General features: G+C 59.2%; 1 protein-coding gene across 1 annotated transcript; it reads right to left on the minus strand.

The window, feature by feature from the left end:
- Positions 1 to 147: 147 nt before the first annotated feature.
- On the minus strand, positions 148 to 27,016 carry NACC1 (nucleus accumbens associated 1). The gene is made up of 6 exons (XM_075902443.2): positions 26,833 to 27,016; positions 4,960 to 5,911; positions 3,800 to 3,982; positions 2,163 to 2,268; positions 1,668 to 1,765; positions 148 to 425 (listed from the first exon to the last, which is right to left on the minus strand). Exons 2-6 carry the CDS (start codon positions 5,864 to 5,866, stop codon positions 166 to 168), a joined length of 1,554 nt encoding a protein of 517 aa, XP_075758558.1. The 5' UTR covers positions 5,867 to 5,911; positions 26,833 to 27,016; the 3' UTR covers positions 148 to 165.
- Positions 27,017 to 27,739: the final 723 nt, after the last annotated feature.

Below are 27,739 nucleotides of genomic sequence, written 5' to 3' on the forward strand. Positions count from 1 at the left end.
ATTTTTTTTTTTTTTTTTTAAAGATACGGTGCAACATATTTCCCCCCCGGCAAACCAACAAAAAAATTAAAATCAAATCAAGGTGGGACGCTAAAAATAATCAACGTAAGAAATGAAAATAAAATAAATCAGTGACTGGAAAGGGCGACAGGGAGGAAGCGGCTTTTACTGGAGACTCTCGGCCGAGGCCCCTGCATCTCCGTCATGGCTGCCCGTCTCAAAACTGTGCTCCACTCCCATGATGTCCGGTTCCATCTTCCCAGTGTCGTTGATAAACGTGGTGTAGGTGTCACCTTCTGCCATCAGCAGCTTGAGCTTGGGGATCCAGCTCTTCCGGACCACGCGCCGGGCGTTCGTGCACATGTCGGCCGCGATGGCGTTCATCTCGCTCTCCTTGAAGTTGGGGGCAAAGTTCTGGCAGTAGACTGGGGAGTGGGGCACAGAGAGACTCTTGTGAGTCAGGCAACCAGACTAGCACCCAGGCCAATCCAGCGGGCAAGCGTGTTGTGAGACCCCCCTCCTGGTGCCGGAAAGGAGAGGGGGTGTGTGTGGGTGTAGTAGAAAGGGGCCCCCCACATTTTTTCTCTAGCAAAAAATGCAAATCAAGTGACACCAAAGTATTTTTCAAATTCATGTCAGTTTTGCTTCATTGTTCATTAAGGATTAAAAAAAAAAAAAAGCTTTTTTGGTTGGAACCGACCTTTTGTTTTCCTGCTGCTCTCGAAGTTCAAAGAGCGTTTTAAAACAGTCAAAACAAGCCAGGCCCGTTTCGATGATACCAAACGTTTCGTTCCACCCACAACTGTCCCCACCACCGTCTTTTCATTCGCCAACCGGTCCATCATTTTGGTTTTCATTCCAGCCAGAAGCTGCAAGGTTTGTCCAGTCCAAACTGGTCATTGTTTCTTTCAACTTTTTGATTCACCAAAATGTTGACTCCCCCCCCACTTGAAAAAAAAACCAACCACCCCTTTTCTAAATGGTCAACAAACCAAAAACATCCGATCTGCATCCGAGTGGAAACCCACCCAACACAAACAACAATCCTGAGCAATTAAGGGTCTAAAAGCGGCTGAGATTAGAGCCAGGTGAAAACGGCAGGAATTATTAATATTTTTAAAAATCAAGCTTCTTAGCTTGGGCCTATATTTTTTGACTGCCTGCAGCCTCTAGCCAGTAGGGGGCACAACCTCCCTGATGGGAAATCTGTCTCTGCCTATAGACCCCCATTCTCTGCTCCCCATGGGAGGCCCTTCAAAGGAACTGGGGCCAGGATTAGCGGCTCCCCCCTCCCCCAGAGGGAGGGTACGAGGGTCATGTGAACCGCCGCACCCCCTGCCATGCTCAGCACCAGACCCGGAGGCTCCGGGAGGAGTGCGGAGCCAGGCCTGGGTCTGATGGCGCCCTGCAGGAGCTGGCAGAGCCGCTCCATTCTGCGCCAGCTGGGTCTCCGGCCCGTCAGCCGCCTTGCCCAGCGCTCGGGCCAGGATCCCTTAACGGGCCGACGTGACGCTCCACAGGGAGGATGCGTTGGGCTCTGGGCCAGGCCTGCAGCGGCACGGGGCCTGAGCCGCACACCTGTGTGCCGGGGTCGTGGCACGTGCCAACGCGCGGGCTCCCCCCCCGCTGCCAGTCGGAGCCCCCCTGCCCCGGCCACAGGTACTCACACTTCACGGCATGCAGGACCCGGCTGTCCAGCGGCTTCCGGCTGGGATCGTTGGTGGACGAGCGGATGCCGGTGCCGCAGCTGTTCGCCAGAGTGTTCCTAGATGGGGGAAGGACCGAGTATGAGAGACGCTCCCACCGCCGCCCCGACCCCTGCTCAGATGTGGGCAAAGAATCCAGCAGTCCTGGCTCCCAGTGACCCCAGCTCTGACCCCCAGGCCCCACATCCCTCTCGTAGCCAGGACTAGAGCACAAGTCCTAACTCCCAGCCCCCCATGCCACAGGTGGGTGGGGGTGAGGTGGGGGGAACGACACCAGTTCTGCTTCCTGGCCCCCTTGTGCTCTAACCACTAGACCTCACTCCCTTCCCAGAGCTGGGGATAGAATCCTGGAGCCCTGCCTCCTGGAATGGCGTCAGAGCAGGACTCTAATGGGCTGGGCGGGGGACAGAGAGATGTGACCCCTTCTCCTTCCCGATAAAAAAAGCCAAAATTCACCGGTCGAAGAAGGACGCCAGGAGCCGTCGGAGCAGCACCTTGTGCCGCGTCCCTGCGCTGACGTGGCAGTTCATCAGCTGCGCCCGGGTGATGTACACGTTGGTACCTGGCAGGGGGGAAAGGCCCCATTATGGCCCAGCGCGTCCCTCGGGCCCCCACCAGGGGGCGCTGCTAAGGGACAGCCTCCATTCCCGCCTCCTCGCCCAGCCGGGGGGAGCCAAGGGACGGGAGCCCCAAGAGGGCAGCGACGGGGGCCTGGGCCGGGGGCTGCAAACGCTGGGGCCTGGGCAGTTATTAAACACTGGGGCCCGCTGCTGTGCCAAATTCCCCCTGGTCCCCATCCAGGGTCCCCTCTCGGATGCCCCATGGACCCTCCCCTCCTCCAACCAGGATCGGGGCCTCCTGCTGTGCTGGGCACCACCCAGACCCTGCGCCCCCAACGGAGCCACAGAGCCCCCCCAGCTGAGCTCTGCTCTGCCAGGTGCCATGCCAGCTCCCCCCGGGGAGTTCTGGGTCCCCCCGCCCTCATTCAGGGCCCTGCACGGAGTTTCCTTAGCAGCCGACTTTGGGGGCCCTTAAACCCGACCTCTGACGCTTCCCAACCTCGCGGGGGTTTGTTCAGGAGCCGCACGGCAGCAGCTGTCCTGGGGCCGGGCCTTGGCCCACGCATCTCCCTCCACAGCGGGAAAGAGAGGCTCTCCTGGGCATGGCCAGCGCCAGGTGGAGGGGGCCGGGGAGTGAGGGATGGGCAAGTCTTGCCCTGCGGCTCACAGAGCCCCCAACCACCCTCAGCCCCCGAGCCACCCTCGACCTGCCCCCCCCCAGCCACACCCTGGCCTGCCCCCCTCCCTCCCACTCCCCTGTCCCCCCAACTATCCCCTGGCCTGCCCCACTCCCAGCCACCCCCTGCCTGCCCCCCCAGCTATCCCCTGGCCTGCCCCAGTCCCTGCCACCCCCCGCCAGTCTCCCCCAGCTATCCCCTGGCCTGCCCCACTCCCAGCCACCCCCCACCTGCCCCCCCAGCTATCCCCTGGCCTGCCCCACTCCCTGCCACCCCCGCCTGCCCTCCCCAGCTATCCCCTGGCCTGCCCCACTCCCAGCCACCCCCCACCTGCCCTCCCAGCTATCCCCTGGCCTGCCCCACTCCCTGCCACCCCCCGCCTGCCCCCCCAGCTATCCCCTGGCCTGCCCCACTCCCAGCCCCCCCCCCGCCTGCCCCCCCATCTATCCCCTGGCCTGCCCCCCCCATCTATCCCCTGGCCTGCCCCACTCCCAGCCCCCCCCCGCCTGCCCCCCCATCTATCCCCTGGCCTGCCCCCCATCTATCCCCTGGCCTGCCCCACCCCCAGCCTGGTCCTTGAGTGGTTTCCAAAACTTTTAAGCTGCGTCCCCACCGCGGCTGGAACAGGCCTATAGGGCAGCATATTCCCCTGCTGGCAGGTTATATGGACCCTGCATCCCCCACCCCTCCCACAACCTCCCTCCCCCCTCCCACAACCTTCCTCCCCAGAGCCTTAGGCTGGGGTGTGTGTGTGAAACTTGGACTCATTCTGGGCACCACCAAAAAGTCTGCAAACCTGCTGCCCCGATCAGGCCCCTCCCCTCTGGGTTCTCCCAGCCTCATGCCCCGCCCCCACCTGTCACGAGCTCCAGCTTCTCGGCGGGGTCGCCCTCGTCGTACAGCTTGGGGTGGCACCGGTTCCCGATCTGGTTGATGAGCTCGGCCGGCAGGGACGCCAGGTCCTGCCGCACCCGGATCCGGTTGCGCGACTCGGAGACCACCTGGTCGGGCAGGGCTTCCACCTTCTCGGCCGCGGCCGCTGGGGGGGGGGGGGAGCAGAGGGTGAACGTGCAGCACACGCCCGTAGGCCTAAGCAGTCAGCCTAGTGGCGGGGGGGGGGCTTGTGTGCGCAGATCGGCTGGGTTCTTTCCCTCACCCTGGGAGGGCAGTGGGGTCTAGTGGTTGGGGGGGGGGGGGCTTGGAGCCAGGCTCCTGGGCTCTGTGATGAGCTCCAGCAGGGCAGTGGGGTCTAGTGGTTAGAGCTCGAGAGCTGGGAGTCAGGGCTCACTACAGCGAGCAGGGCCCACGTGTGCCGGTTTCCCTCTCCGGGAATGAACTGTTAACCCGGAGCACGAGGGGTTCGTCTCTCCAGCAGGCGAAGAGCAAACTCTCCCCCCGCTTACAACAGGGACCCCGGGCCAGCGCCCTTCCCCCGCCACATGTCCGTGGGAAACACCCCCCTGCCGACAGGCCCCTCGGCCTTCCTGCCGAGCCCTCTGATAGCAGCCCGGGCGCCCTGCTCGCTGGGGACGGGCTGAGACCCGGCGAAACTCAGGACAGAGGCTGAGCCTTTGCCCAGCGAGACGGCGGCGTCTCCCCAGGCCTCGGCCACATCGCCGATTTACGGTTTCTATGCCCAGATGTTGCTGCCCCCATCCCTCTCCTGCCCGATGCCCTAACCACTGGGCCACCCTTCCTCTCTTGGGTTCTCTCCGCTCTTCCAGGCCAGCGCTCAGTGAAAACTAACTGTGGTTTCCACTCGCCTGTAAGCCTCACCCCGACCTCAGGTGGAGCCAGCAGCCCCGCCCCTTCCCTCAGCCACACCCCAAAGGGGCGGAGCTATACTCCTTCCCCTCCCTGCCAGCTTGGAGCAGTAAGAGACCCTCCCGGAGCATGTTAAGTCCCGTCCCATCTCCCTGAGCCCTGCCCCCCAGGAGGCATTAGCGCCCCTCCCCCTCCCCAAGCCCCGCCCCCAAAGGGCGGAGCCTGAACGACCCCTCCCCCGGCCACTCTCACCTGTCTGCCCTACATTCATCATGCTGTACATGGTGTACATGTTGCAGATCTGCCGGTACTGCTCATCGGAGCCTTCCTCCGCCGCGTCCTCCTCCTCGTCCTCCTCGTTGTGATAGGAGCTGGGGCTGTCGCTCGTGTAGGCGCTGGACGTGCCGGGGCTGGTCTGGTCGGACGTGCTGGGCCCGCTCCCCGCGCCCGACCCGCCTCCCGCTCCCTGCGCCCCCGGCGGCGGCGGCTGCTGCGGCGGCGGCGGCTGCCGGTTGCCTCCGAGGTCCTGGGTGGAGAACTTGGCCATTTTGCGGCTGCCATTGTTGCCGCCGCCGCCTCCTCCCTCCTTCTGGCCGTTGTCCCAAAGCCGCTTGACCACAAACGTGCACTGGACCGAGTCCGACTCCTGCTGCTCCGTCTTGACCCGGGACACCAGGGGCAGGGGGGTGTTGCAAGAGGGCCAGCTGGAGGTCTGGGCCACGGGGCTCTGGGGCTCGGAGGACGGGGCCTCCTCGGCGTGGAGGCCCTGGGAGTCGCAGCTGGGGGAGCTGACCTTCAGGAAAAACTCAGTCCCCTTCTCCATGATCTCCTGGATCTGGAGGAAGCCGGCCGTGTACATCAGCAGGAACTGGTCGCCCACGTTCATGCTCAGCCGCCCCGTGTAGCAGAAGCTGAGGATCTGCTGGAAGGACTGAGGCTGCACGGCCGCCGGCAGCTCCACCACCGCGCTCTTGCTGTTGTTGAAAAGGTCCCGGAAGTAGGAGCTGCTGGCTGCCAGGACGGCCCGGTGGGCCTTGAAGGCATGGCCCTTCACCACCACCGAGACGTCGCAGTACAGGCCCTGCAGCCGCTGCTCGTTCAGGCACTCCAGGATGCTGTTGCCGAAGTTGGGGATCTCCATCTGCAGCGTCTGCGCCATAGTCGCCTCCTCCGGGCGGGGGGTGGGGGGGCGGTGGGGGGTTGGCTGGAGACCGGGAGGAGGGGAAAGACACAGGGGGCAGAGGTAGAGATGTACGGGTGGATATGGGGTGTATGGAGATGAATGGATGGGGGGTGGGAGGGAGGGACAGAGGGTGTGGGGATGGATGGAGGGTGGTTGTGGGATGGATGGATGGATGGGTGGGTGTGGGGAGGGATGGATGGTGGGTGCAGGGGGGAGGGATGGATGGGGGGATGGATGGGGAGGGGATGGATGGACGGTGGGTGTGGGGAGGGATGAATGGATGGGTGGTGGGGGGGATGGATGGATGGATGGACGGTGGGTGTGGGGAGGGATGGGGAAGGGAAGGATGGTGGGTGGGTGGGGGGACGGATGGGGAGGGGATGGAGGGTGGGGAGGGATGGATGGTGGAGGGGAGGGATGGATGGATGGATGGATGGATGGACGGTGGGTGTGGGGAGGGATGAATGGATGGGTGGTGGGGGGGGAGGGATGGAGGGATGGATGGATGGGTGGTGGGTGGGGAGGGATGGATGGATGGATGGTGGGTGTGGGGAGGGATGGGGAGGGGAGGGGATGGATGGATGGATGGAGGGTGGGTGGGTGGGTGGGGAGGGAGGGAGGGAGGGATGGATGGACGGATGGTGGGTGGGGAGGGATGAATGGATGGGTGGTGGGGGGAGGGATGGATGGATGGATGGACGGTGGGTGTGGGGAGGGATGAATGGATGGGTGGTGGGTGGGGAGGGATGAATGGATGGGTGGTGGGGGGGAGGGATGGATGGAGGGTGGGTAGGTGGGGAGGGAGGGATGGATGGTGGGTGTGGGGGAGGGAGGGAGGGATGGATGGATGGTGGGTGTGGGGACGGATGGGGAGGGACGGACAGACATGCATGCCCACGGATGGATGTGCCCCCCGGTGGATGGCCAGGTGGGAACAGACGCCGGCAGCCCACAAAGGACACACAGGAGGAGATGCAGGTGATGGACGGGCCGGCAGGGGGAGGGGGACAGGAAGGTGATAGGTGGGTGCAGACGTGGGGAGAGATAAAATCGGTCAGAGAGGACGAGGGGGGGAGCAGCAGAAGAGGAACAGGTGGGGGGCCAGAGGCGGGGGAGGGGGAATGTCCAGAGGGCAGAGGAGGGTGGGGGGGAGGGGAGGAGAGAAAAAGGAAAGTGCATTAGCTGCCAGTCTGCCCTGGGCGGAACGTCCCGTCAGGCAGCTTCACTTTCCCATCTTTAGGGTGCCGCCACCTGGGCCCGTGTTAAGAACATCAGAGCGGCCAGACGGGGTCAGACCAAAGACCCATCCGGCCCAGGGTCCCATCTGCCAACAGCAGCCAGTGCCAGGTCCCCAGAGGGAACCATCAAGGGATCCCTCCCGTCGCCCATTCCCAGCCTCTGACACAGGCTAGGGTCACCATCCCTGCCCAGCCTGGCTAATAGCACTTGATGCCCCTGTCCTCTGAATCTAGCTAGCTCTTTTTTGAACCCTGTTAAAATCCTGGTCTTTACAACATCCTCTGGCGAGGAGTTCCACAGGTTGACAGTGCTGCGTGAAGAAAAGCTCCCTTTGGTTTGTTTTAAACCTGCTGCCTATTCATTCATTCCTTTATCAGAGGGGTAGCCGTGTTAGTCTGAATCTGCAAAAGCGACGAGGAGTCCTGTGGCACCTTATAGACTAACTGAAGTGTAGGAGCATAAGCTTTCGTGGGCAAAGACCCACTTCGTCAGATGCATCTGACGAAGTGGGTCTTTGCCCACGAAAGCTCATTCATTCCTTTATTTGTTTAAAATATTTTTACACCACCTCTCTATTTAAAATATTCAAGGCAGCTTAACAACATTTTTAAAAACACAATAAATTCAATTCATTTGGGGACCCCTCACTCTTGTGTTAAACCCTGGGGAACAGGATCCCAGAGGGGGGTTTCACCTGACACCTCCAGATCCCGCAGCTCAGAAGCAAGAAATCCCACCCGTGCCCACAGATCTCCAAGCCGGCAGGGACTATCGTGGTCTGTGCCACATGGGCCAGGGAACGGCCCGAGCGAACTCCCAGAGCGGAGCTTTCAGAAACACACCCCGGCCTGAGCGAAACCGGGTCAGAAACGGAGACTCCGTCCCGAGTCGGGGGAGCAGCTCCCAGATGATGCTCCCCAGGACAAATTTACACCCTGTTCCCCGGCTCCATTTGTCTGGCTTCAGGTCCCAGCCAAAGGGTTGTGTTCGAACCGCGCTCTGCTCGCCGGACGAGCCCTTTCCACCCCGGGGAACAGGCAGACTCCGCCTGTGCCCGTCTCTGTGACAGGCGCTAGGAACCCACGCTCTGTCACCGGGTGGCAGGTCTTCTGAGCCGTCCGTCCCCGGTACCCACCAGCTCTGTGCTCACGGGCAGTGTCCAGTCTGCCTGACTCGGGAAAGGACCCTCCCCCGGCCTCCGCTGGAGCCAAAACCGATGAGAAGGGAGCGTCTTCCCCAGCCGCACCCAAGCCCCTTGGGACGCAGGGGGAGGGCTCAGGGAACCCCCCGGCTCGGAAGGTGGGTGGGGGAGGCATCTCCAGTCGCACACAGAGCGATGCCGAAGCGAGAGCCGCAGTGCACTCTGGGACAGAAGGCAGGGAAGCACTGCATGATGGGAAATCCCTGCCCCAGATGCTAACGAACCCGCCGGCCCACACCCAGCTCTGCAATGATCCAGCAGCAGCGAGCCCTCCGTTGGCATCCAAACGCCTGGGGCAGGGGCTCCGCTCGCGGCCCGGAACGGGCAGCTCCTACTGTCCGACCAGGAGGGGGGGAGCCTGTTTTGGGGAAGGGGCCACACACAAGAGAAGCAAAACCCCTCCCAGACGCGGCCCCCAACTGAGAAGCTGGAGCAACGGACACTCCCCTCAAGCTCCAGCCCCACGGGGAGGGAGAGAGAGGAATGGGGTCTGGGCAGGAGGGCAGAATAGGAGAGGGCTGGGAGGGTGCAGGAGCGGGGCGGGGGTGCAGGGTCTGGGCAGGAAGGTGGAGCAGGACAAGATGGGGGGGCTGGGCAGGAGGGTGGAGCGGGGCGGGGGTGCAGGAGAAGGTGGGGGGCTGGGCAGGAGGGTGGTGCAGGAGAAGGTGGGGGGCTGGGCAGGAGGGAGGAGCGGGGCGGGGGTGCAGGAGAAGGTGGGGGGCTGGGCAGGAGGGTGGTGCAGGAGAAGGTGGGGGGCTGGGCAGGAGGGTGGAGCGGGGCGGGGGTGCAGGGGCTGGGCAGGAGGGTGGAGCAGGAGAAGGTGGGGGCTGGGCAGGAGGGTGGAGCAGGGTGGGGACGCAGGGGCTGGGATGTGGGGGGCTGTCTGGCACAGCTGGGGGGAGGGGCAGCTGTCTCTGCACGGCTCCCCATGGACGCTGCCCCGCCCATTGGCCACAATTCCCAGCCAATGGGAGCAGTGGGAGGCGGAGCCTGCCTGGAGCATTTCCCTGCAGTGCAGAGCGGCTCCCCGCCCCCCCCAGAGCCCACAGGCCCAGCCCCTCCCCCGCAGCGGCGCGAGCTGGCGGGTGCCGGCCGGCCCGTCGGTTCCCCACCCACTCCAGCCTCAACAGACCAACGTCGGGGTGCTCGCTGCGCCCTCCGCCCCCCCGTGCCCCCCGTGTCCCCACAGCCCCCCCGGCTCGCGAACGGGCTCTGGATCTAAAGTTTGCACCAGTCCCCGGGGGACGTCATCTGCTCCTGATGGAGCGTGCGGGGGTCTCTGCTCTGCCTGGCTCCCGTCCTCCGGCCCCCCAGCTCCCATGGGTGCCCGGGAACCCACATGAGTTCCAGATGCACCGGGGGTGCGCCCTCCCGGGACAGCCTCCTGCCCCAGCCGTATGCGACCCGCAGGGGCAGCCCGTGCCGATTGGCAAACTCAGCAGCCGCCTAGGGCGCCAAGCTAAATGGGGCTCCAAATTCCCTGCCACTTCCCCTTCCCGTAACACCTGGCTTCGGCCCCGGAGGAGTGCGGCCACTTCCCTGCGCCGCAGGAGAGGAGGGGTCGGCCTCAGGGGAGGCATGCGCCGGCTTCCCCTGTGCCGTGGGAGGGGTGAGTCGGCCCCAGAAGAGGAGTGCGGGGAGCTGGCCCCCTGGGGAGGCAGTGCATGGGGGGGGGGGGGGGAAGGCGCATCAATTAAATTGTTTTAAATTAAATTAATGCAGATTGCCTGTCTTCTAGAACTGGAAGGGACCTTGAAACATCATCGAGTCCAGTCCCTGCCTTCGCAGCAGGACCGAGTACCATCCCTTACCAATTTTTGCCCCAAATCCCTAGATGGCCTCCGCAAGGATTGAACTCACAACCCTGGGTTTAGCAGGCCAATGCTCAAACCACTGAGCTATCCCTCGCCCCAATTCCAGAGTGGCAGAGTCCCCACTCCAAAGGGACACAGCCCCACACCTCATGGGTGTGGCCTAGCCACCCGATCCCTTCTTGACTCTCACCACCACATGGTCCTGCAGCAGTGAGTTCTGCAGGGACACATTTCCTCTGTAAGTTACCGCGCACACACACAAGCCACACGGCCAGCTCCTCGCCAAACACTCGCGCACCAGGCAGGAAATCCGAGCCACATGAAGTCAATTCCACGCTCCCACCCCGGCACCGAGGCCTGCCAGGCCTATCAAATTGCCCGGGGAAGGGAGGAGGGTTAATTTAGTCGTGATTAGCGGAGCAATTTGCTTTACGATTTTTTGAAAAGTTCATTATTTTTTTTTTAATCCCAAGAGAACTGCCCTCGCCTGGGGCAGGAGGAGGCTGGTGCACCAGAGAGGGCAAAGCACCATCTCCCAGTCTGCTCCGCCCTGAGCCAGCCTGGCCCAGAACTGGGGCTGGCTCCGACTCCAGTTCCCCCCCGGGGGGGGGGGGGAGGCCCATGCTCCTCCCCCAGGCCGGCCCATGCACTGTGCTCCCCTGGGCGTGGGGCACGAGCTGTGGGAGCAGCAGAGGCCTTTCTCGCATTGTTTCACATGTGGCGGGCACCGAACGAGGGAGCCGGAGCCACCCCTGGGCGAGCGAGCCGGGAGGGGGACCCAAGCGAGCGCATATCGACTTTGCACCCACGCGCTGCGCCTGCCTCCGTACTCAGTGGGAAGCCAGGGATGGGCGGTGGGAAGGGGGGCTGAGCGCCCCATCGGCATCTCCCCAACCCCCAGACCCCTCGGGCTTTGCTTCTTCCTCAGCCCGAGCCAGAGGACGGGGGGCACCCCCCATTTGACATGGGAGGGGGGGGAGGCCACGGGATTTGCCTAAAGCTGCGAGGGGGTCAGCGGGGGGAACCCAAGGAGTCTAATCCTAGACCGGAGCCGGCCAAGCCCTTTAACCCGGCCCGCCCCTGCAGCACGGAGCAGCGCTGCTCCAAGCGGCTGGCTGCTCCCTGCGGTTGGCTGCGCTGCACGGGGGGAGGGGGCTTTATGCACTGCCCCCACCCCCAGCAAAATCTCTCAGCTCCTACTGGCTGGAATCTAGCCAGTGGGAGCCGAGAGATTTTGCTGGGGGCGGGGCAGCACGTGAAGCATCCCCCCCCAGCACCGAGAGCCACATGGAACAGCCAGCTGCTTCGAGCCATCTGGGGCTGCTGGGCAGCCTGCCTGAGTGTGCTGCTGGCTGGGAGCCGCTTAGGTAAGTGCCTCCCGCGGGGTCAGAGCCTGCCTCTGGCACCCCACCCCTCCTGCACCCCAACTCCCCCCAGACCCTGCACCCCCTCCTACGCCCCTCCCCCAAGCCAGAATCCTCTCCCTGCACCCAAACCCCCTCCAACACCCCTCCCCCAGGCCAGAATCCTTTCTTGCACCCCCCCCACACCTACCCCAGACCAGAATCCTCTCCTCCCGGACCCTGCACCCCCATTCCCTGCCCAGGTCACCACCTCTTCCTTCACCCAAACTCCTTCTCAGACCCCCGCCCTCTCTTGTACCCCACTGCCCTCCCCCGACTTCACTTCTGCACCAAGCCGCCATCCAGACCCTGCCCCCCCTCCATGGACAAGTGCGGCCCTTGATCACTTACCAGAATCTTGGAGTGGGCCCCCCCATCAAAAATTGTTGCCCACCCCTGCACTGGACATCACTCCCCTCCTACAGCTGGGCACAGAACCCAGGAGTCCTGGCGTCCCACCCCTTCTCCCCCCTCTGACAGAACCTTGCCCCTCACCTTCTGCTCACATCCATTCCAATAAAATACAGGACTGTGTAGCACTTTAAAGACTAACAAGATGGTTTATTAGATGATGAGCTTTCGTGGGCCAGACCCACTTCCTCTCGCCTGGCACTTCCCATGAACAGATCTCAAAGAAAGTCACTGTCCTCCTTATTTTACAGGCGGAGAAACCGAGGCACAGAGCAGGGGAAGAGACTCACCCAAGGGCCCCTAGCACATCGGTAGCAGAGCTCGGAAGAAAGCCCAGGTCTCCCGAGTCCACTAGGCCTCACTGCCTCCCTAGGAGACATGCGGTACTAGGCGCTGTACAAATGCACAACGAGATGACAGCTTATGCCTTGTCATCAACATCTGGTCTCTGCTCCTCCCAGGCCTGGGATCCCGACTGCAAACCTTGCCGGGCAAAGGCTCCGACACCAAAACAAGGGCAAGTCTGTTCTCCGCCTTGTTCTGCAGAGGCCTCCTGAAGAGAGAGAAGCGAAAGGAGGGTGACAGACCGGGGCCCGGGCTCCATGCCTGGCCTCACTCAGACCTCGTGGACTTGGAATCCTCCAACGGGTTTAACTTCCAGGTTTTTAAAGACCCAGAGAACACCCTGCCCGGACCGTCCGATTTCAATCTCTCCCTCGTCGCCCGGAACCAATGGCTGGAAACTGAAACCAGAGCGCCCCTTGAAGCCGCTTCCACGCCCATCGGCTCCCGTTCACACCTGCACTTCCAAACCAGCGCAGCTTTTCCATAGGGACAAGTCACGGCCCTTCCGCGATAGCCGGGGCATGGATCCTGCCTTTGTCCCTTCTATTTCCAATCTGAATCGGAGCGAACGCTCATCGGGGCAAGGTCTGTCCCTCACTCTGCGTCTGTGCATGAGGAGGCCCCCAATTGCTGGGGTCAGGGGGGGGTCTATGAAGGGTCTGGCACAAAGCAACCCCCCAATCTCAGTTGAGGGGCAGTGTTCCCTGTAAGCTTGTGCGGCCGCTCAGGGGAAAGTCCAACGCTGCCCAGCTGATTAGCAGAGCGCCCCCCGCTAGGTTTTGGTTCTGCTGGTGGTGCACATCCCGCACATGCCTCAGCGCACAAAAATTATTCTGCACATGGACGGAAAAGATTAGAGGGGACGTTGCTGGCAGAGGCTGTGCAGGGCCTACCATGAGGGGGCCCAGATCTGTGCTGGGGGGGCATGCAGCCCCCAGCATGAGAGAACCCCCCAAACTCAGGGCTTGGCACAAGACGGCTTGGCACAGCCTTGCTCGGCACAAGCCTCCTGCAGACACCAGGTGATCGTCAGGTGAAATCCTAGCCCAGGGTGCGTTATCCTATCGCCCGAGCTTTGCTAAGCAACACAGCAAAAAGTAAGGCCGAAGGCGTCTCAGCCCTGTTTCCCCGACCGACATCTTACCCCCGTGCCAGCCCGGTCTCTACAGCCCCCACCGAGCCCCTGCCCAGGACTAGCGACCGGCCTTGCCTCTGGCCCAGGGACCCGCCGTCGGGGGAAGGGGATTCGGCAGTCTGCTCACCCCTGCCGAAGCCAGCAGCCAAGGAGGGAACGGGGCTGAGACCCGACAACTCGTTCCATAGAAGCCAGAGCGGGGCAGCTTTCAGCCTTCCTCCGTCCAGGGAAGATCAATAGCTCAGACTAGCCCCTACACCTCTCTCCACCCAGCCTGGCCTGCTTGCCACCTGGCTCAGACACCCGCTACCCCCCCACGGTTCCCTAATTGCAGGAAGAAAGGGGGGGGAGGAACCGTCCGAGCAGAGGGGGCCTTTCGCACCCAACTCAGGGTTGCCGACTGACAGGCTGGGAGAGCGGAGCAACGCCTCCGCTGAGAAAACTTCTCTGCACTTGCTACTGGGTTGCCTGAGAGGCCCAGTGCCCCAAAGATCTTTCAGTCTCAATACACTAAGCCAGGGGGTCTCAAACTTCGTAATACCATGAGCCCCCTAGAATTCTAAATGAATTTGTGTGACCCCCCCACCCTCACTGCTCCACGAGTAAAGGGGGAGTTGGGGGGGGTCATCGGGGCTGGCCGGAGATCAGGCAGGGGAACCGGCTGGCAGAAAGCGGGGCTGGCTGGGGAAGTTGGGGGGTCATCGGGGCTGGCCGGGGGAACTGGCCGGCGGGAAGCAGGACTGGCGGTGGGAGGGGTTGGGGGGGGTGTGCAGTGGGGCTGGCCGGGGGAGATCAGGAGGAGGAGGGGAGAACCGGCTGCCAGAAGCAGGGCTGGCCAAGGAAGATCAGGAGGAGAAGTGGGGGAGAACCAGCCAGCCAGGAGGGGGTCAGACGAGGAGCGAATTGGCCGGCGGGGAGCAGGACTGACCCGGGTACGTGCAGATCCCAGGGCGCTGCCCATCCCGCGCACAGTCCCGCGCACAAGCATCTTCGCGGGCAGGCTTGCGAACCTAGTGAGGAGGGCTTTAAACTAGGTTCGTCGGGGGACGGTGACCAAAACCCTGAGGGGAGTGGGAAAGTCAGATACCGGGAAGAAATGCATAGAGCAAGGAGCGAGAAAGGAGGACCCCAGTTTCGAATGGAGAAGATAATGCAATCAACTGGTTACCTGAAGTGTTTGTACACTAATGCGAGAAGCCTGGGCAACAAGCAGGAAGAACTGGAGGCCCTGGCCCAGGCCAAGAAATATGATTTAATTGGGATAACAGAGACTTGGTGGGATGACTCGCATGACTGGAGCGCTGTCATGGAAGGGTATAGATTGTTCAGGAAGAATAGGCAGGGGAGAAAAGGAGGAGGAGTTGCACTATATGTAAGAGAGCACTATGATTGCTCTGAACTCCAGTATAAAGAGGGAGAAAAACTTGTTGAAAGTCTATGGGTCAGGTTTAAAGGAGCAAACAGCAGTGATGTTGTGGTTGGTGTCTGCTACAGGCCACCGAACCAGGTGGATGAGGTAGATGAGGCTTTCTTCGAACAACTGAGCGAAGCTTCCAGATCGCAGGCCCTGGTTCTCATGGGGGACTTTAATCACCCTGACATCTGTTGGGAAACCAATACGGCAGTACACAGGCAATCCAGGAAGTTTTTGGAGAATGTTGGGGATAACTTCTTGGTACAAGTGCTGAAGGATCCGACCAGGGGCCGTGCACAGCTTGACCTTCTCCTCACAAACAGGGAGGAACTAATAGGGGACGTAGAGGTGGGTGACAACCTGGGAAGCAGTGATCATGAGATGGTAGATTTCAGGATCCTGACCAAAGGAAGGAAAGAGAGTAGTAAAATACACACCTTGGACTTCAAAAAAGCAGATTTTGACTCCCTCAGAGATCTGATGGAAAGAATCCCCTGGGATGTTAACATGAAGGGGAAAGGAGTCCAGGACAGCTGGCAGTATTTTAAAGAAGCCTTACTGAAGGCACAAAAAGAAACCATCCCAACACGTAGCAAGAGAGGCAAACCTGGTAGGAGACCAGATTGGCTTACAGGGGAAATCCTTGGTGTACTTAAGCACAAAAAGGAAGCTTACAGAAAGTGGAAACTTGGACAAATGACTAGGGAGGAGCTTAAATGTATAGTTCGAGAATGCCGGGGGGTTATCAGGAAGGCGAAAGCGCAAATGGAGTTGCGACTGGCTAAGGATGTGAAGGATAACAAGAAAGGTTTCTACAGGCATGTCAACAAGAAGAAGGTGATCAGAGAGGGTGTGCAGTCCCTAATGGATGAAGGAGGTAACCTAGTGACAGAGGATGTGGGGAAAGCTGAAGTACTCAATGCTTTCTTTGCCTCTGTATTCACGGACAAGGTCGGCTCCTGGACTTCTGTGCTAAGCGACGCAAGATGGGAAGAAGATGGACAGCCCTTGGTGGGTAAAGAACAGGTTAGGAACTATTTAGAAAAACTAAACGTACACAAATCCATGGGTCCAGACTTAATGCACCCAAGGGTACTGAAGGAGTTGGCAAATGTCATTGAGGAGCCTTTGGCCATTATCTTTGAAAAGTCGTGGAGATCGGGCGAAATCCCGGATGATTGGAAAAAGGCAAATGTAGTGCCCATCTTCAAAAAAGGGAAGAAGGACGATCCAGGGAACTATAGGCCGGTCAGTCTTACCTCGGTTCCTGGAAAAATCATGGAAGGGATCATAAAGGAGTCCATTTTGAGACACTTGAATGAGAGGAAAGTGATCAGGAATAGTCAGCATGGATTCACAAAGGGCAAGTCGTGCTTGACCAATCTGATTAGCTTCTATGATGAGGTAACTGGCTCAGTGGACATGGGAAAGTCAGTGGATGTTATATACCTTGACTTTAGCAAGGCTTTTGATACGGTCTCCCACAATATTCTTGCCAGCAAGTTAAGGGAATGCGGATTGGATAAATGGACGGTAAGATGGATAGAAAGATGGCTAGAAGGCCGGGCCCAGCGGGTAGTGATCAACGGTTCGATGTCAGGATGGAGGTCGGTTTCTAGTGGAGTGCCCCAAGGTTCGGTTCTAGGACCGGTTTTGTTCAATATCTTTATTAATGACCTGGATGAGGGGATAGATTGCACCCTCAGCAAGTTTGCAGATGACACTAAGCTAGGGGGAGAGGTAGATACGCTTAGGGGCAGAGATAGGGTCCAGAGTGACTTGGACAAATTGGAGGATTGGGCCACTAGAAATCTCATGAGATTCAACAAAGACAAGTGTAGAGTCCTGCACTTGGGACGGAAGAATCCCAAGCATAGTTACAGGCTGGGGACCAACCAGTTAAGTAGTAGTTCTGCAGAAAAGGACCTGGGGGTTACAGTGGATGAGAAGCTAGATATGAGTCAACAGTGTGCCCTTGTAGCCAAGAAAGCTAATGGCATATTAGGATGCATTAAGAGGAGCATTGCCAGCAGATCCAGAGATGTCATTATTCCCCTTTATTCGGCTTTGGTGAGGCCACATCTGGAGTACTGTGTCCAGTTCTGGGCCCCCCACTACAAAAAGGATGCGGACGCATTGGAGAGGGTCCAGCGGAGGGCAACCAAAATGATTAGGGGTCTGGAGCATATGACCTACGAGGAGAGGCTGAGGGACTTGGGTCTGTTTAGTCTGCAGAAGCGAAGAGTGAGGGGGGACTTGATAGCAGCCTTCAACTTCCTGAAGGGAGGTTCCAAAGAGGATGGAGAGAGGCTGTTCTCAGTAGTGACAGATGGCAGAACAAGGAGCAATGGTCTCAAGTTGTGGTGGGAGAGGTCCAGATTGGATATTAGGAAAAACTATTTTACTAGGAGGGTAGTGAAGCATTGGAATGGGTTACCTAGGGAAGTAGTGGAGTCTCCATCCCTAGAGGTGTTTAAGTCTCGGCTTGACAAAGCCCTGGCCGGGTTGATTTAGATGGGATTGGTCCTGCTTAGAGCGGAGGGCTGGACTTGACGACCTTCTGAGGTATCTTCCAGTTCTGATTCTATGATAAGGGGATGGTTGGATGAAATAACATGATCTTGGTAACTAATTGACCATTCATTTCCAGTTGGAAATAGGTCAATGGAGGGATGATAGGAGTTGCTATAGGGAACTTTCTGGGTGTCTGGCTGGTGAGTCTTGCCCACATGCTCAGGGTTTAGCTGATCGCCATATTTGGGGTCAGGAAGGAATTTTCCTCCAGGGTAGATTGGCAGAGGCCCTGGAGGTTTTTCGCCTTCCTCTGTAGCATTGGGCACAGATCACAGCTGAAGGACTCTCTGCATGTTGGGGCCTTCAAAAGTATTGGAAGGCTTCAATATCTGAGACATAGGTGAGAGGATTATTCTAAGAGGGGTGGGCGAGATTCTGTGGCCTGCACGGTGCAGGGGGTCAGACTAGATGATCATAATGGTCCCTTCTGACCTTAAAGTCTATGAGTCTATGAGTCCCGGCGAAACGCGAGTGAGTCTGGCTGCGGCTCCACCACGCGCTTGCCCAGCGCGCAGGAGCACGGACAGGGCTTCCCCTCCTCCCCAAGGCGTCACACGCAACCAGAGGCTCCCAGCACCGATCGCACCCCCCATCCCAGCCACCCCCCACCCCCGTCAGGCGCCCAGCCGGAAAACCAGAAAAAAAAGGGACATTGCACATGTCCAGTATTTTCTCTATTTTTTTACTGGACTGTCCTGCGATCCCCCTCCAAGTTGCTTGCGACCCCCCTGGGGGTCGTGACCTACAGTTTGAGAAATGCTGCACTAAGCATAGACCCTATGGCCTGCTACCGCCTCTGCCTCTCCTAGGAGGGAGAGGATAGCTACGGCCTCTCTCGTGGGGGTTCCCCTTGGCCAATCCTACTTCAAATGGGGGGGACCCCCTGGTGGACGGAGCCCCAGCGCCCTGGATTGTGGGGGAAACTGAGGCACGGGGTGATGCAGGAACAGACCCAGAGTTTTGCCCCAGGGCAGTGACCTCCCCAGTAAGGCTGCCTCTGCGCCTTGGCTTTCGGGACCCTGGACGACGTTGCGCTTCTAAAGTCCCAGCAGCCTGAAGGAGTCGCTCTTTCTGCCTGCCGCCGGCCGTGACCTATTTGCGAGTGAGCGAAAGGAGGGCTGCAGCGAGCCGCTTCCCCAGCAGCCAGCACGTAGCAGAACGAGACGCCCTCAGGATACAGCGTGGAACAGAACCTCACATCGCGCAGAACAAGGAATCGCCGAACGCGGCAGTTCTACTGCGCAGGCAGCACGGGCCGGCCAGGCTCCCTTCTCCGCCACACGCCTGTTGCGTGACCCAGAGAAAACCACCCTCCGGCCTCAGTTTCCCCTTCCGCCACTTGCACTGTATTTTGTTGGGGGGCGAGTAGCTCTGATAATGTATCTGGGGAGCAGCAAGGGAGACCACTAGATACTAGAGAGGCAAAGGGTTAATCAGAGAACTGGTAAGCATGGCCTGTTACCCGGCCTGCTAACCGGGGTAACTGGGAGGGGGAAGCTGCGCCGGCCGGGCCTGGAAGAGTGGAGCAACCCCCCTACCCATAGTGCAGAGCAGCAAGCTCGGCCCAGCCTGCGCCACGGGATCAGTGAACTGGGTAACTTGGCAACCAAGATTTTAAATCGCTCTCAGGTACGACCCTCACACGCCGACTAAGGCTCAAACCTCCACTCCTGGAGTCCATGGAGCAGGCGCAAGCCACGCGGAGGGACAGCCCCTGCCTCAAAGAGCCTCATGCGCCTCCTTCCTTCTCTGATTTATCTCACCAGGGCAGGAAGTTTGTCAGTTTCATCTTCCAGGGCTCTTGAAGCCAACTGTCCCCTCCCCTGCTTTTTTTCAGATGAATTTTTAACACACGGGTAGGCTGACAAAGTTTTTCTGCCCATAGTAAGTTTGGAGGAAACTGGTACCAACCCTGACGGCTGGGCCATGCTGCCAGTGCAGCCGAGGGACTCCAGGAACTCTGCCTCTGTAATTTCACAGAGCCAAGGCGAAGGGGTGACGTGATCAGTCTTTTAAGTACCTACCTGGGGGTACGTCTACACTACAGCGCTAGTTCGAACTAACTTAGTTCGAATTAGTTAATTCGAACTAAGCTAGTTCGAACTAACGCATCTAGAACTAAAAACTAGTTCGAACTAGCGTTTTGCTAGTTCGAACTAGTAAGTCCACATTGAGTGGACTCTGAACAGGGCTTAAGGATGGCCGGAAGCAGTGCCGGCAGGGCATAAAAGGAGGCCTTAGAGCATGGAGATACTGTCTCAGGCTAGCCGAGGGCTGCGCTTAAAGGGTCCCGACCCCCACCCCGGACACACAGTTCTAAGGGGTGCCCCGCTTGCAAAGAAGTTCTGGCTTGGAGTGCCCTGAGTGCCCACACTGGGCACATCACACCACTCGGCCATCAGCCCAGCTGCACTTGCCGCAAGCTGCCATCTGGGGAGAGGGAGTAATTGGGGGGCTGCAGGAGAACTTCCACCCCCAGAAGCCCGCAGAGCCAGCCCAGTCCTCCCCATCGGGGGCTCGTACCCCATTCCTCCCTCACCTCCTTCCACTTACCCTTCCTTAGCCCCCCTTCTTATTGATGTACAAAATAAAGATAACGTTTCTTCCAACATTGACTCTGTCTTTATTGAAAAAAACTGGGGGAGACTGGGAAAAGGAGGTGGGAGAGGGGAAGAGAAAGGCTGGGAGAGGGGAGGGCAACTAACATGATCAGGGGTTGGGAACAGGTCCCAGATGAAGAGAGGCTACAGAGACTGGGACTGTTCAGCTTAGAAAAGAGGAGACGGAGGGGGGACAGGATAGAGGTCTGTAAAAGCAGGGGTTGGGTGGAGAGGGTGCATTCAGAAAAGTTCTTCCTGAGATCCCATAAAGAAGGACTAGAGGACACCAAAGGAAAGGAATGGGTAGCAGGCTTGAAACTAGTAAGAGAAAGTTGTTCTTGACAAAGCAAATAGTTAACCTGTGGAACTCCTTGCTGCAGGAGGCTGTGAAGGCTACAACTAGAACAGAGTTTAAAGGGAAGTGAGATCAAGTCATGGAGGTTGGGTCCATGGAGTCCTATTAGCCAGAGGGTAGGAGTGGTGTCCCTGCCCAAAGTTTGTGGAAGGCTGGAGAGGGATGGCACGAGACAAATGGCTTGGTCATTGTCTTCGGTCCATCCCCTCCAGGGTCCCTAGGGTTGGCCGCTGTGGGCAGACAGGCTACTGGGCTAGATGGACCTTTGGTCTGACCCAGGACGGCCATTGTAAGCTCAGGGCTCAGTGTCGGGGGTCTCAGTGGACCCCCTTGATTTTCATGCACACCTGGTCCTGGGTGGCCAGGCTGGCAGCTCTCCTGCCCTAGCCGGCCACTTTCCTGTGCCTAGTGCGGAGATCGTGGACAAGGTCCACGATGTCCGCACTAGCCCAGGAAGGTGCCCGCCTCTTGCGGTCCAGGGCAAGCTCCCGGGAGCCGCCAGCCTGGTCCCGGCAAGAGGGGGTGGGCTGGGGGGCATCGGGTGGGTGGCTCTGTGCCGTGCCAGGTGCAGGGTCTGCTAGCTGGGTGCTGGCAGGCTTGCACCTGGCACGGGCACCGTAGCCAGCCCGTGCCCCTTTAAGGGGTCCGGGGCCGGGAGGGGGGCATAGAGTTTCCCTGGTGTTGGCCAGAGTGGCCACCAGGGAAACCTGGGGAGGGCTAGCCTCCCACTAGTTCGAACTAAAGGGCTACACAGCCCTTAGTTCGAACTAGCTAGTTCGAACTAGGCGTTAGTCCTCGTAAAATGAGGTTTACCTAGTTCGAACTAAGCGCTCCGCTAGTTCGATTCAAATTCGAACTAGCGGAGCGCTAGTGTAGCGCATAGGAAAGTTAGTTCGAACTAACGTCCGTTAGTTCGAACTAACTTTCTAGTGTAGACATACCCTGGGGGACAAAACATTGATCACAGAGGGCTCTTCAATCCAGTGAACAAAAGTCTTAGAAGAGCGAGAGGCTGGAAGTTGGTGCTAAACAAACAAGCTTCCAATAACAAAACAATTTGTAAGGACAATTTACTAGGGGGGAGCGTCCATCCCTTGTAAATCAAGTTTGGAGGGTTTTTCTAAGACAGCGGCTCTACTTCAAACAGGAGCCCCTGTGGGCCACATAAGGGGCCACCTGCCAGATCAGGGAGGGCCCCATGGGCTGTGTTACGCAGACGGTCACGCTCGCTTCTGGCTTTGTAACCTATGCAGAAAATGTAACGATTCTACCATTCATCTGACTCTCAACAATAAACGCTCTCTAGTTATTCCGTCCAAGGGTTTGGAAGTGCTATGCCTATGATCGTTAACTACCTCCACGTGCAGCCCGCACTCCTTCATCCGAGGACACGTCACTAGCATCATCTTCATTTTACTGATGGCAGGGAAAGGTGAGGTGACTTGCCAGAGGTCGCCTAGGCCATCAGTGGCAGAGTTTGGAATCTAGACTCTAGGGATGTAAAGTCCCAGTTAGGTATTTAACCAGTTAACCGCAGCAGGAGGCGCAGGTGGGGGGGGCTGCTCTGGCCAGGCCAGGTAGGGCCTGCCACAGCACGCCCCAGGTGGAGGGCTGCTTCAGCCAAGCCAGGCCAAGTCTGCTGCGCTACGCTGCAGGCGGGAGGGCGGGGGGGGGGGTGCTTTGGCCAGGAGCAGCCCCCCCCCCAACTGGTTAACCCTTTAACCAGGTATGCTGGAAAGGGGCATGTTTACTGGTTAACCTTTTACTCTCCAGGCCACCAGTTGGGCCAAAGCCAGGAATAAGCAGCGAGGAAGCCCAGGCTTCCACCCCCCTACTCTAACCTCCCGATTCTGGAACCTAGACCTTGGGTCCCCCCCAGAGCTGGGAACAGAACCCAGAAGTGCTGCTGGCCAGTCCTCCACCCTAACGCAGACTGACAGGTCCCCCCACACCAGAGATCCGCATGGAGTGCCCCACGGGGTGTGACCAGACAACCCCCACTGGCCAATTAGAGCAGCTGGCCCCGGTCTGAGAGTCTGCGGGGGGGTCTCGGACAAGTCCCTCCCCCTCTGTGATTCCATTTCCCCTCCCACATGTGCCTAGTGCAATTGGCCCCCGATCTTGGCCAGGGTGGCTGGGTGGCACCTGACCCTCTCCCTACCCCCCGGCCTTGGCTGAGGCCATTAGGTGCTCCTGCCATAGAAATTACCATCAGCCAGTGGGAGATGGAAAAGTGACTTTGCCCGATCTGCACCCCAGGCAGCCCTCTGGGCGCCCGCACACTAGACTGGGGTACAGCGTCCAGCAGTGATATACAGGCCACCAAGCCAAGGCATCCTGCTCCCCTAGGCTGCCCTCCGACCTACCCACACAGCCACCTGCTGAATATCAAGCATCCAACCCAGAGAAGCAAACTGCCCATCAACAGGCATGGGAACCCTCACACGGCACCTACTCCTGCTGCTCAGCCTCCGTTGCTGCTGTGAGCCTGGCTCAGGCTGCAATCAGCCCTGCGGCTCTGCTCGGGCTTACACGCAGGCCAGTAACGGCGCCTCCTCACCGAGGGTCCCGATCCAAAGGTGCGAGCAGACCCCAGCGATTACTGATGTAGCTGCTGCGCCCCACTCCTGGGGGGTGTAAACTGAGACATCCTGACTCCCAGCCACCCTGCTCCACTCACTAGACTCCACTCCATCCCAGGACTGGGAAGAGAACCCAGGAGTCATAGTTCCCACCACGGTGCTGCAACTACTAGACCCTACTGCCTCCGGATGCTGCGACACGGCCCCGAGTCGCCTGCTGTTTGTGGCCCAGCTTGGACAGTCGCGGAAGCAGCTCTCAGAGCCAATGGCCATGCTAGCGCTTCACAAGGAAGCAACGAGAGGCAGCGTGGCCCAGTGGTGCAAGCACCGGACTAGGAATCAGGAGACAGGATTTCCATTCCCAGTGAGCCGGGTGCTTGTGCAGCTGCCCAGGCGAGGTACCAGCGCTGCCTGGCAGACTGGCAGAGCACCCACAGTGAGGTGTTTTGTAACTACAGGTGGTGCACATCCGCACGGGCCTCAGTGCACGCAAGATTTATTCCGTGCATAGATGGGAAAAAGCTGCACGTGGATGGAAAAGATTAGAGGGGCCATGGCCCAGCCCTGCAACTGATTTGCTGGGTAACTCTGGGAGGCCCACTGCCTTGCCCTGTGCCTCAGTTTCCCCTCCCACGCAATTTCTATTTCAGCTGCAAGCTATGTGGGGCAGGGATTCTTTCGCACAACATACCAGTGCAATGTAGCACCCTGTACAATCTATTTTAGGTACTTATATGGCCTCCCATTACCCCAGTATCTGAGCACCTAACAGCACCCTTGCTATATTTATCCTCACCCCCGTAAGGCAGGGCAGGGCTATTATTCCCATTTTACAATTGGGGAAACTGAGGCACAGACAACAGAGGACTTGGGGGGTGTCACAAGGGGAGTGCACTAGAGGCGGGAACTGAATCCAGCTCTCCCAAGCCCAAAGGGTGGGGTCTGTGGACCTCAGCAGTAGCACGTACATATAACCCGGTTCACTACCACTCTGTTTCAACACAGCTGTAAGGGTCATCTCAAAATGCAGACCCAAGAGATGCGGTTCAACTTTAGAAACCCGAGCTTATGCACAAAGCAGGGATACCCCATCCCTTCCCCTAAATCCATTCCCAGCTGCAACCCCAAAGCTGCAACCCAATCAAAACCATATTAAAATATACAATCCCAAAATAGAAATAGCAACCCCAACAAAATAGCGTGTGCGCGCACGTACATGCGTGTGTGTGTGTACACACACACTCATTCCCAAACTGAAAATTGCAACCTAAGCAAAAGGAAGAAAAAAGCAATATAACCCAAACTAGGGATGTAAAATCCTGTTTAATCAGTTAACCAGTTAAACATGACAGTTAACCACTGAAACAGAGACGGGCAGGGTTTAACCAGTAAGTATCATCACTAACCAGTCACATCCCTGGCCCAAACCAAACAATGCACTTTTCTATTTACATTTCTGTATCTACACACACACGCCCCACAACCTGAAAACTGCAACCCCAAGAAATGGAAACGGGGAAAACACAACACAGCTTGTGCTGTGTGGGCGCATGCAACATTACCTCCACCAGAAAACTGCAACCCAAACACACAGCCCCCAGACCCCAACACAACCCAAATCCAAACAGTCCAGTTGCACCCGCCCCCTCCAAAACACAAAGAAAAACGCCAACAATTAGCAGCAGACCCAGACTTCAGAGCGCTGAGGGGGGGGGGGGTGCAGTGCACACAGCCTTGCTACACCGCACGCTGGCCCCACTCTGGGGTTGTTCTGCTGCACCAGACACAGAGCTTTTCCAAGGAAAACTTCCTGGGTTATTTTGCCTGTTTTTTTTAGGGGGTGGGACAGACCCCCCCTTTGCCAAACCCCACCAGCTCCCTGCGAAGGGTCAGGCTGGCCACACACACGCACCCTCCTGCCCTCGCTACCCCCAAACTCCCAAGCAGCTGAAGTTTACTTTAGGCTGGTGGCTCGGCCCTTCCCTTGCGGCTGGGCTGCCAGACGCTAGATAAGACAAAAGCCCATGTAGGTACAGGAGGCTGCTCAAATGAGACCACCCCAGCTAGGAGAGGACCCCCGTCCTGGGGGGGGCGGCAACAGAAGATCCTTTCTCCACCCAGGAGCCCGATCCACTGGGGGGATCACCTCCCCTCCCCCCCAGAAGGCCTCACCAGGGTTATTTGGTGGGGGGAGGGGATTGTCTTCCCATAGCATGGGGGGGAAGGTCACTTCCGGGGGGGAGGGTGTAGGAGCAAAGTGAGGGGCAGCTAGAGAACTCCCCTTGGGGCACAAAGTTTCCCCAGGCCCCGTGGGGTGAGCAGGGGCTGAGCTGGAATGGCTCAGATCAGGGAGGCCTCCTGGGGAGAGGCGGGACCAGGAGAAAGGCCTCGCTCCCCTCCCCCCATGCCACCCAGGGGAAGGGGTACAGGCTGCTTTGGCTGGGGAGGGGAAGGAGGACGCGGCCTAGTGGGGGAGAGAAGAAATGCCTCCCTTCTCCTCTCGTGGGGGGCAGTAAGTGGGTCAGACGGGGGAGGGGCTGCAGGTCCCCTCAGGATAAGGGGGGGGGGAGTGTTAGAAGAGGAACTGCAGCAGAGGGGGAACAGGGCAGGTCCCCCCAGGCTCAAGGCGTTGCAGCGGGAAGGTTAGATGGGGGACTGCAACTGAGGGGGGCAGAGCAGGTTCCCCCAAGATCAAGGGGCTGCATGGGGGGGGTTAGATGGAAGGTGCTGCAAGGGGCAGAGCAGGTCTGTTCTGGATGGGGTGAAGGGGAGGGCTGCAGCAGGGGGCAGAGCAGGGGCCCCCAGGGTCAGGGGGACGTGTGGGGGGGTTCACGTGGGAGCTGCAAGAGGTCCCCTCAGAATCAGAGGATGCAATGGAAGGCCTGGTGGGGGCTGCAGTGGGGGGGGGGCAGGTGGGAGGTGCAGCAGGGGGCACAGAAGGACCTTCTGGGACAAGGGGTGCAGTGGGGGGGCAGGTGGGAAGGAACAGGAGGGGGTGTGCGATAGGCCCCTCAGAATCGGGGGGTGGAGTGGGGGTCAAGGGTGCAGTAAGGTGCCAGGCATAGGGTGCAGCGGGGGGCCGCAGCAGGCCCCCAGGAACGTGGGGTGCAGTAGGGTGCCAGGTGGAGAGTGCAGAGGGGTGGGCTCAGCAGGTTCCCTAGGACTGGGGGTGCAGTGGGGGCCAGGCCAGGGGTACAGTGGGGATGGGGCACAGTAGGTCCCCCAGGATCGGGGGGGCAGGCGGAGGGGTGCAGCAGGGAGGTGCATGGGGGGGCCAGGCGGGGGGTGCAAAGGGGACCAAGTGGGGGTGCAGTAAGGGGGTACATGGGGGGCAGGCGGGGGTGCATCGGGGGCCAAGTGGGGGTGCATTAAGGGGGTGCATGGGGGGCAGACGGGGGGTGCGGCAGGGGCCAAGTGGGGGCACAGCAGGGGGTGCATGTGGGGCAGGCAGGGGGTGAAGTAAGGGAGTACATGGGGGGCCAGGCGGGGGTGCAGTGGGGGCCAGGCGGGGATGCAATAAGGGGGTGCATGGGGGGGCCAGGCCGGGGTGCAGTAAGGGAGTGCATGGGGGGGCCAGGTGGGGGTGCAGTAGGGGGGTGCATCGGGGCCAAGTGGGGGTGCAGTAAGGGGGTGCATGGGGGGCCAGGCGGGGGTGCAGTAAGGGGGTGCATGGGGGCCAGGCGGGGGTGCATCGGGGCCAAGTGGGGGTGCAGTAAGGGGGTGCATGGGGGGCCAGGCGGGGGTGCATCGGGGCCAAGTGGGGGTGCAGTAGGGGGGTGCATGGGGGGTGCAGCGGGGGCCAAGTGGCAGCGCAGCGGGGGGTGCACGGGGGGCGGCGCGGCGGGGGAGGGGCGCGGGCCGGCTCCCACCTGTGCACAGGGGCGGTCTCCGCGCAGGGCTCAGCTCGCCCTCGCCTCGCAGCAGCAGCCATTCATTGCCAGCCAGGCCGGCTCAGCCGAGGGCCGAGCGCTCCGATGCGGCCGCGGCCGCCGCCAGCCGGGCCTCCCCTTGCATCAGGCGCGCACACGCCCAGGCGCGGCTAGCTGAGCCCGGAGCTGCTGCTGCTCCCTGCTGGGCCCGGGGCGCCTGGCCCCTCCCCCCGCCCGGCCAGGCAGCCTCTGGGCTCTGAGCGCAGGGGAGGGGCGGTCTGCAGGGAGCAGCTGGCCGGGTTGCAGCTAGATGTGCATGTGTGGACGGAGAGGGGGGTGTAGGGAGGGAGCTTAGCGAGATGGGTGGCCTGGGATTAGAGAGACAAGAACAGCAGCATCATATGATGCTCCCCTGCTACACCCAGGAAAGCAGAACTACCCAGCTGGGTCATTCCATCCGCTTTTCTGCAGATCATCCTCTGCAGAGTCTAAAACTCTCATATAAACACACAGTTCCTAATCGAGCACTAGACATCCACATAACGTCATACTATGATTATACCATTTTAATACAGTACAAATATACAGAGCGTAATGCAGGAAATTGTATATATAGAGAAGAAGAATAGAGTGATGATTATATTATACATAATTTCTCTGCACTAAACTTACTGCTTCCATGATCATGCTAAATTTAATATCCTATTATTACGTTTATATATAGATATGATTTATATCAAACGTATATAAAGTTATAATATGATTTATATATACTTATATACATGTTTTAGCACATATATAAAGTTTAGTACACCTAAATATATTACTATATATCAAAGTAATAAAATTATATGTATAATTTCTTTGTCTTACATTTTTATATGTACTATTAAGCTTTTTCATTTCC

This window comes from Pelodiscus sinensis, chromosome 31 (assembly GCF_052426305.1).
Source record: "Pelodiscus sinensis isolate ZL-2025 chromosome 31, ASM5242630v1, whole genome shotgun sequence".
NCBI lineage: Eukaryota > Metazoa > Chordata > Testudines > Trionychidae > Pelodiscus > Pelodiscus sinensis.

Coding starts and splice junctions, on each gene's coding strand:
- NACC1 (XM_075902443.2), bottom strand. CDS start 5,866: ATGGCGCAGACGCTGCAGATGGAGATCCCCAACTTCGGCAACAGCATC. Junction 1,766..2,162: donor CTGGCGTCCTTCTTCGACCG/GTGAATTTTGGC, acceptor TCCCCCATCTAG/GAACACTCTGGCGAACAGCT. Junction 426..1,667: donor GGTCCTGCATGCCGTGAAGT/GTGAGTACCTGT, acceptor CCCACTCCCCAG/TCTACTGCCAGAACTTTGCC.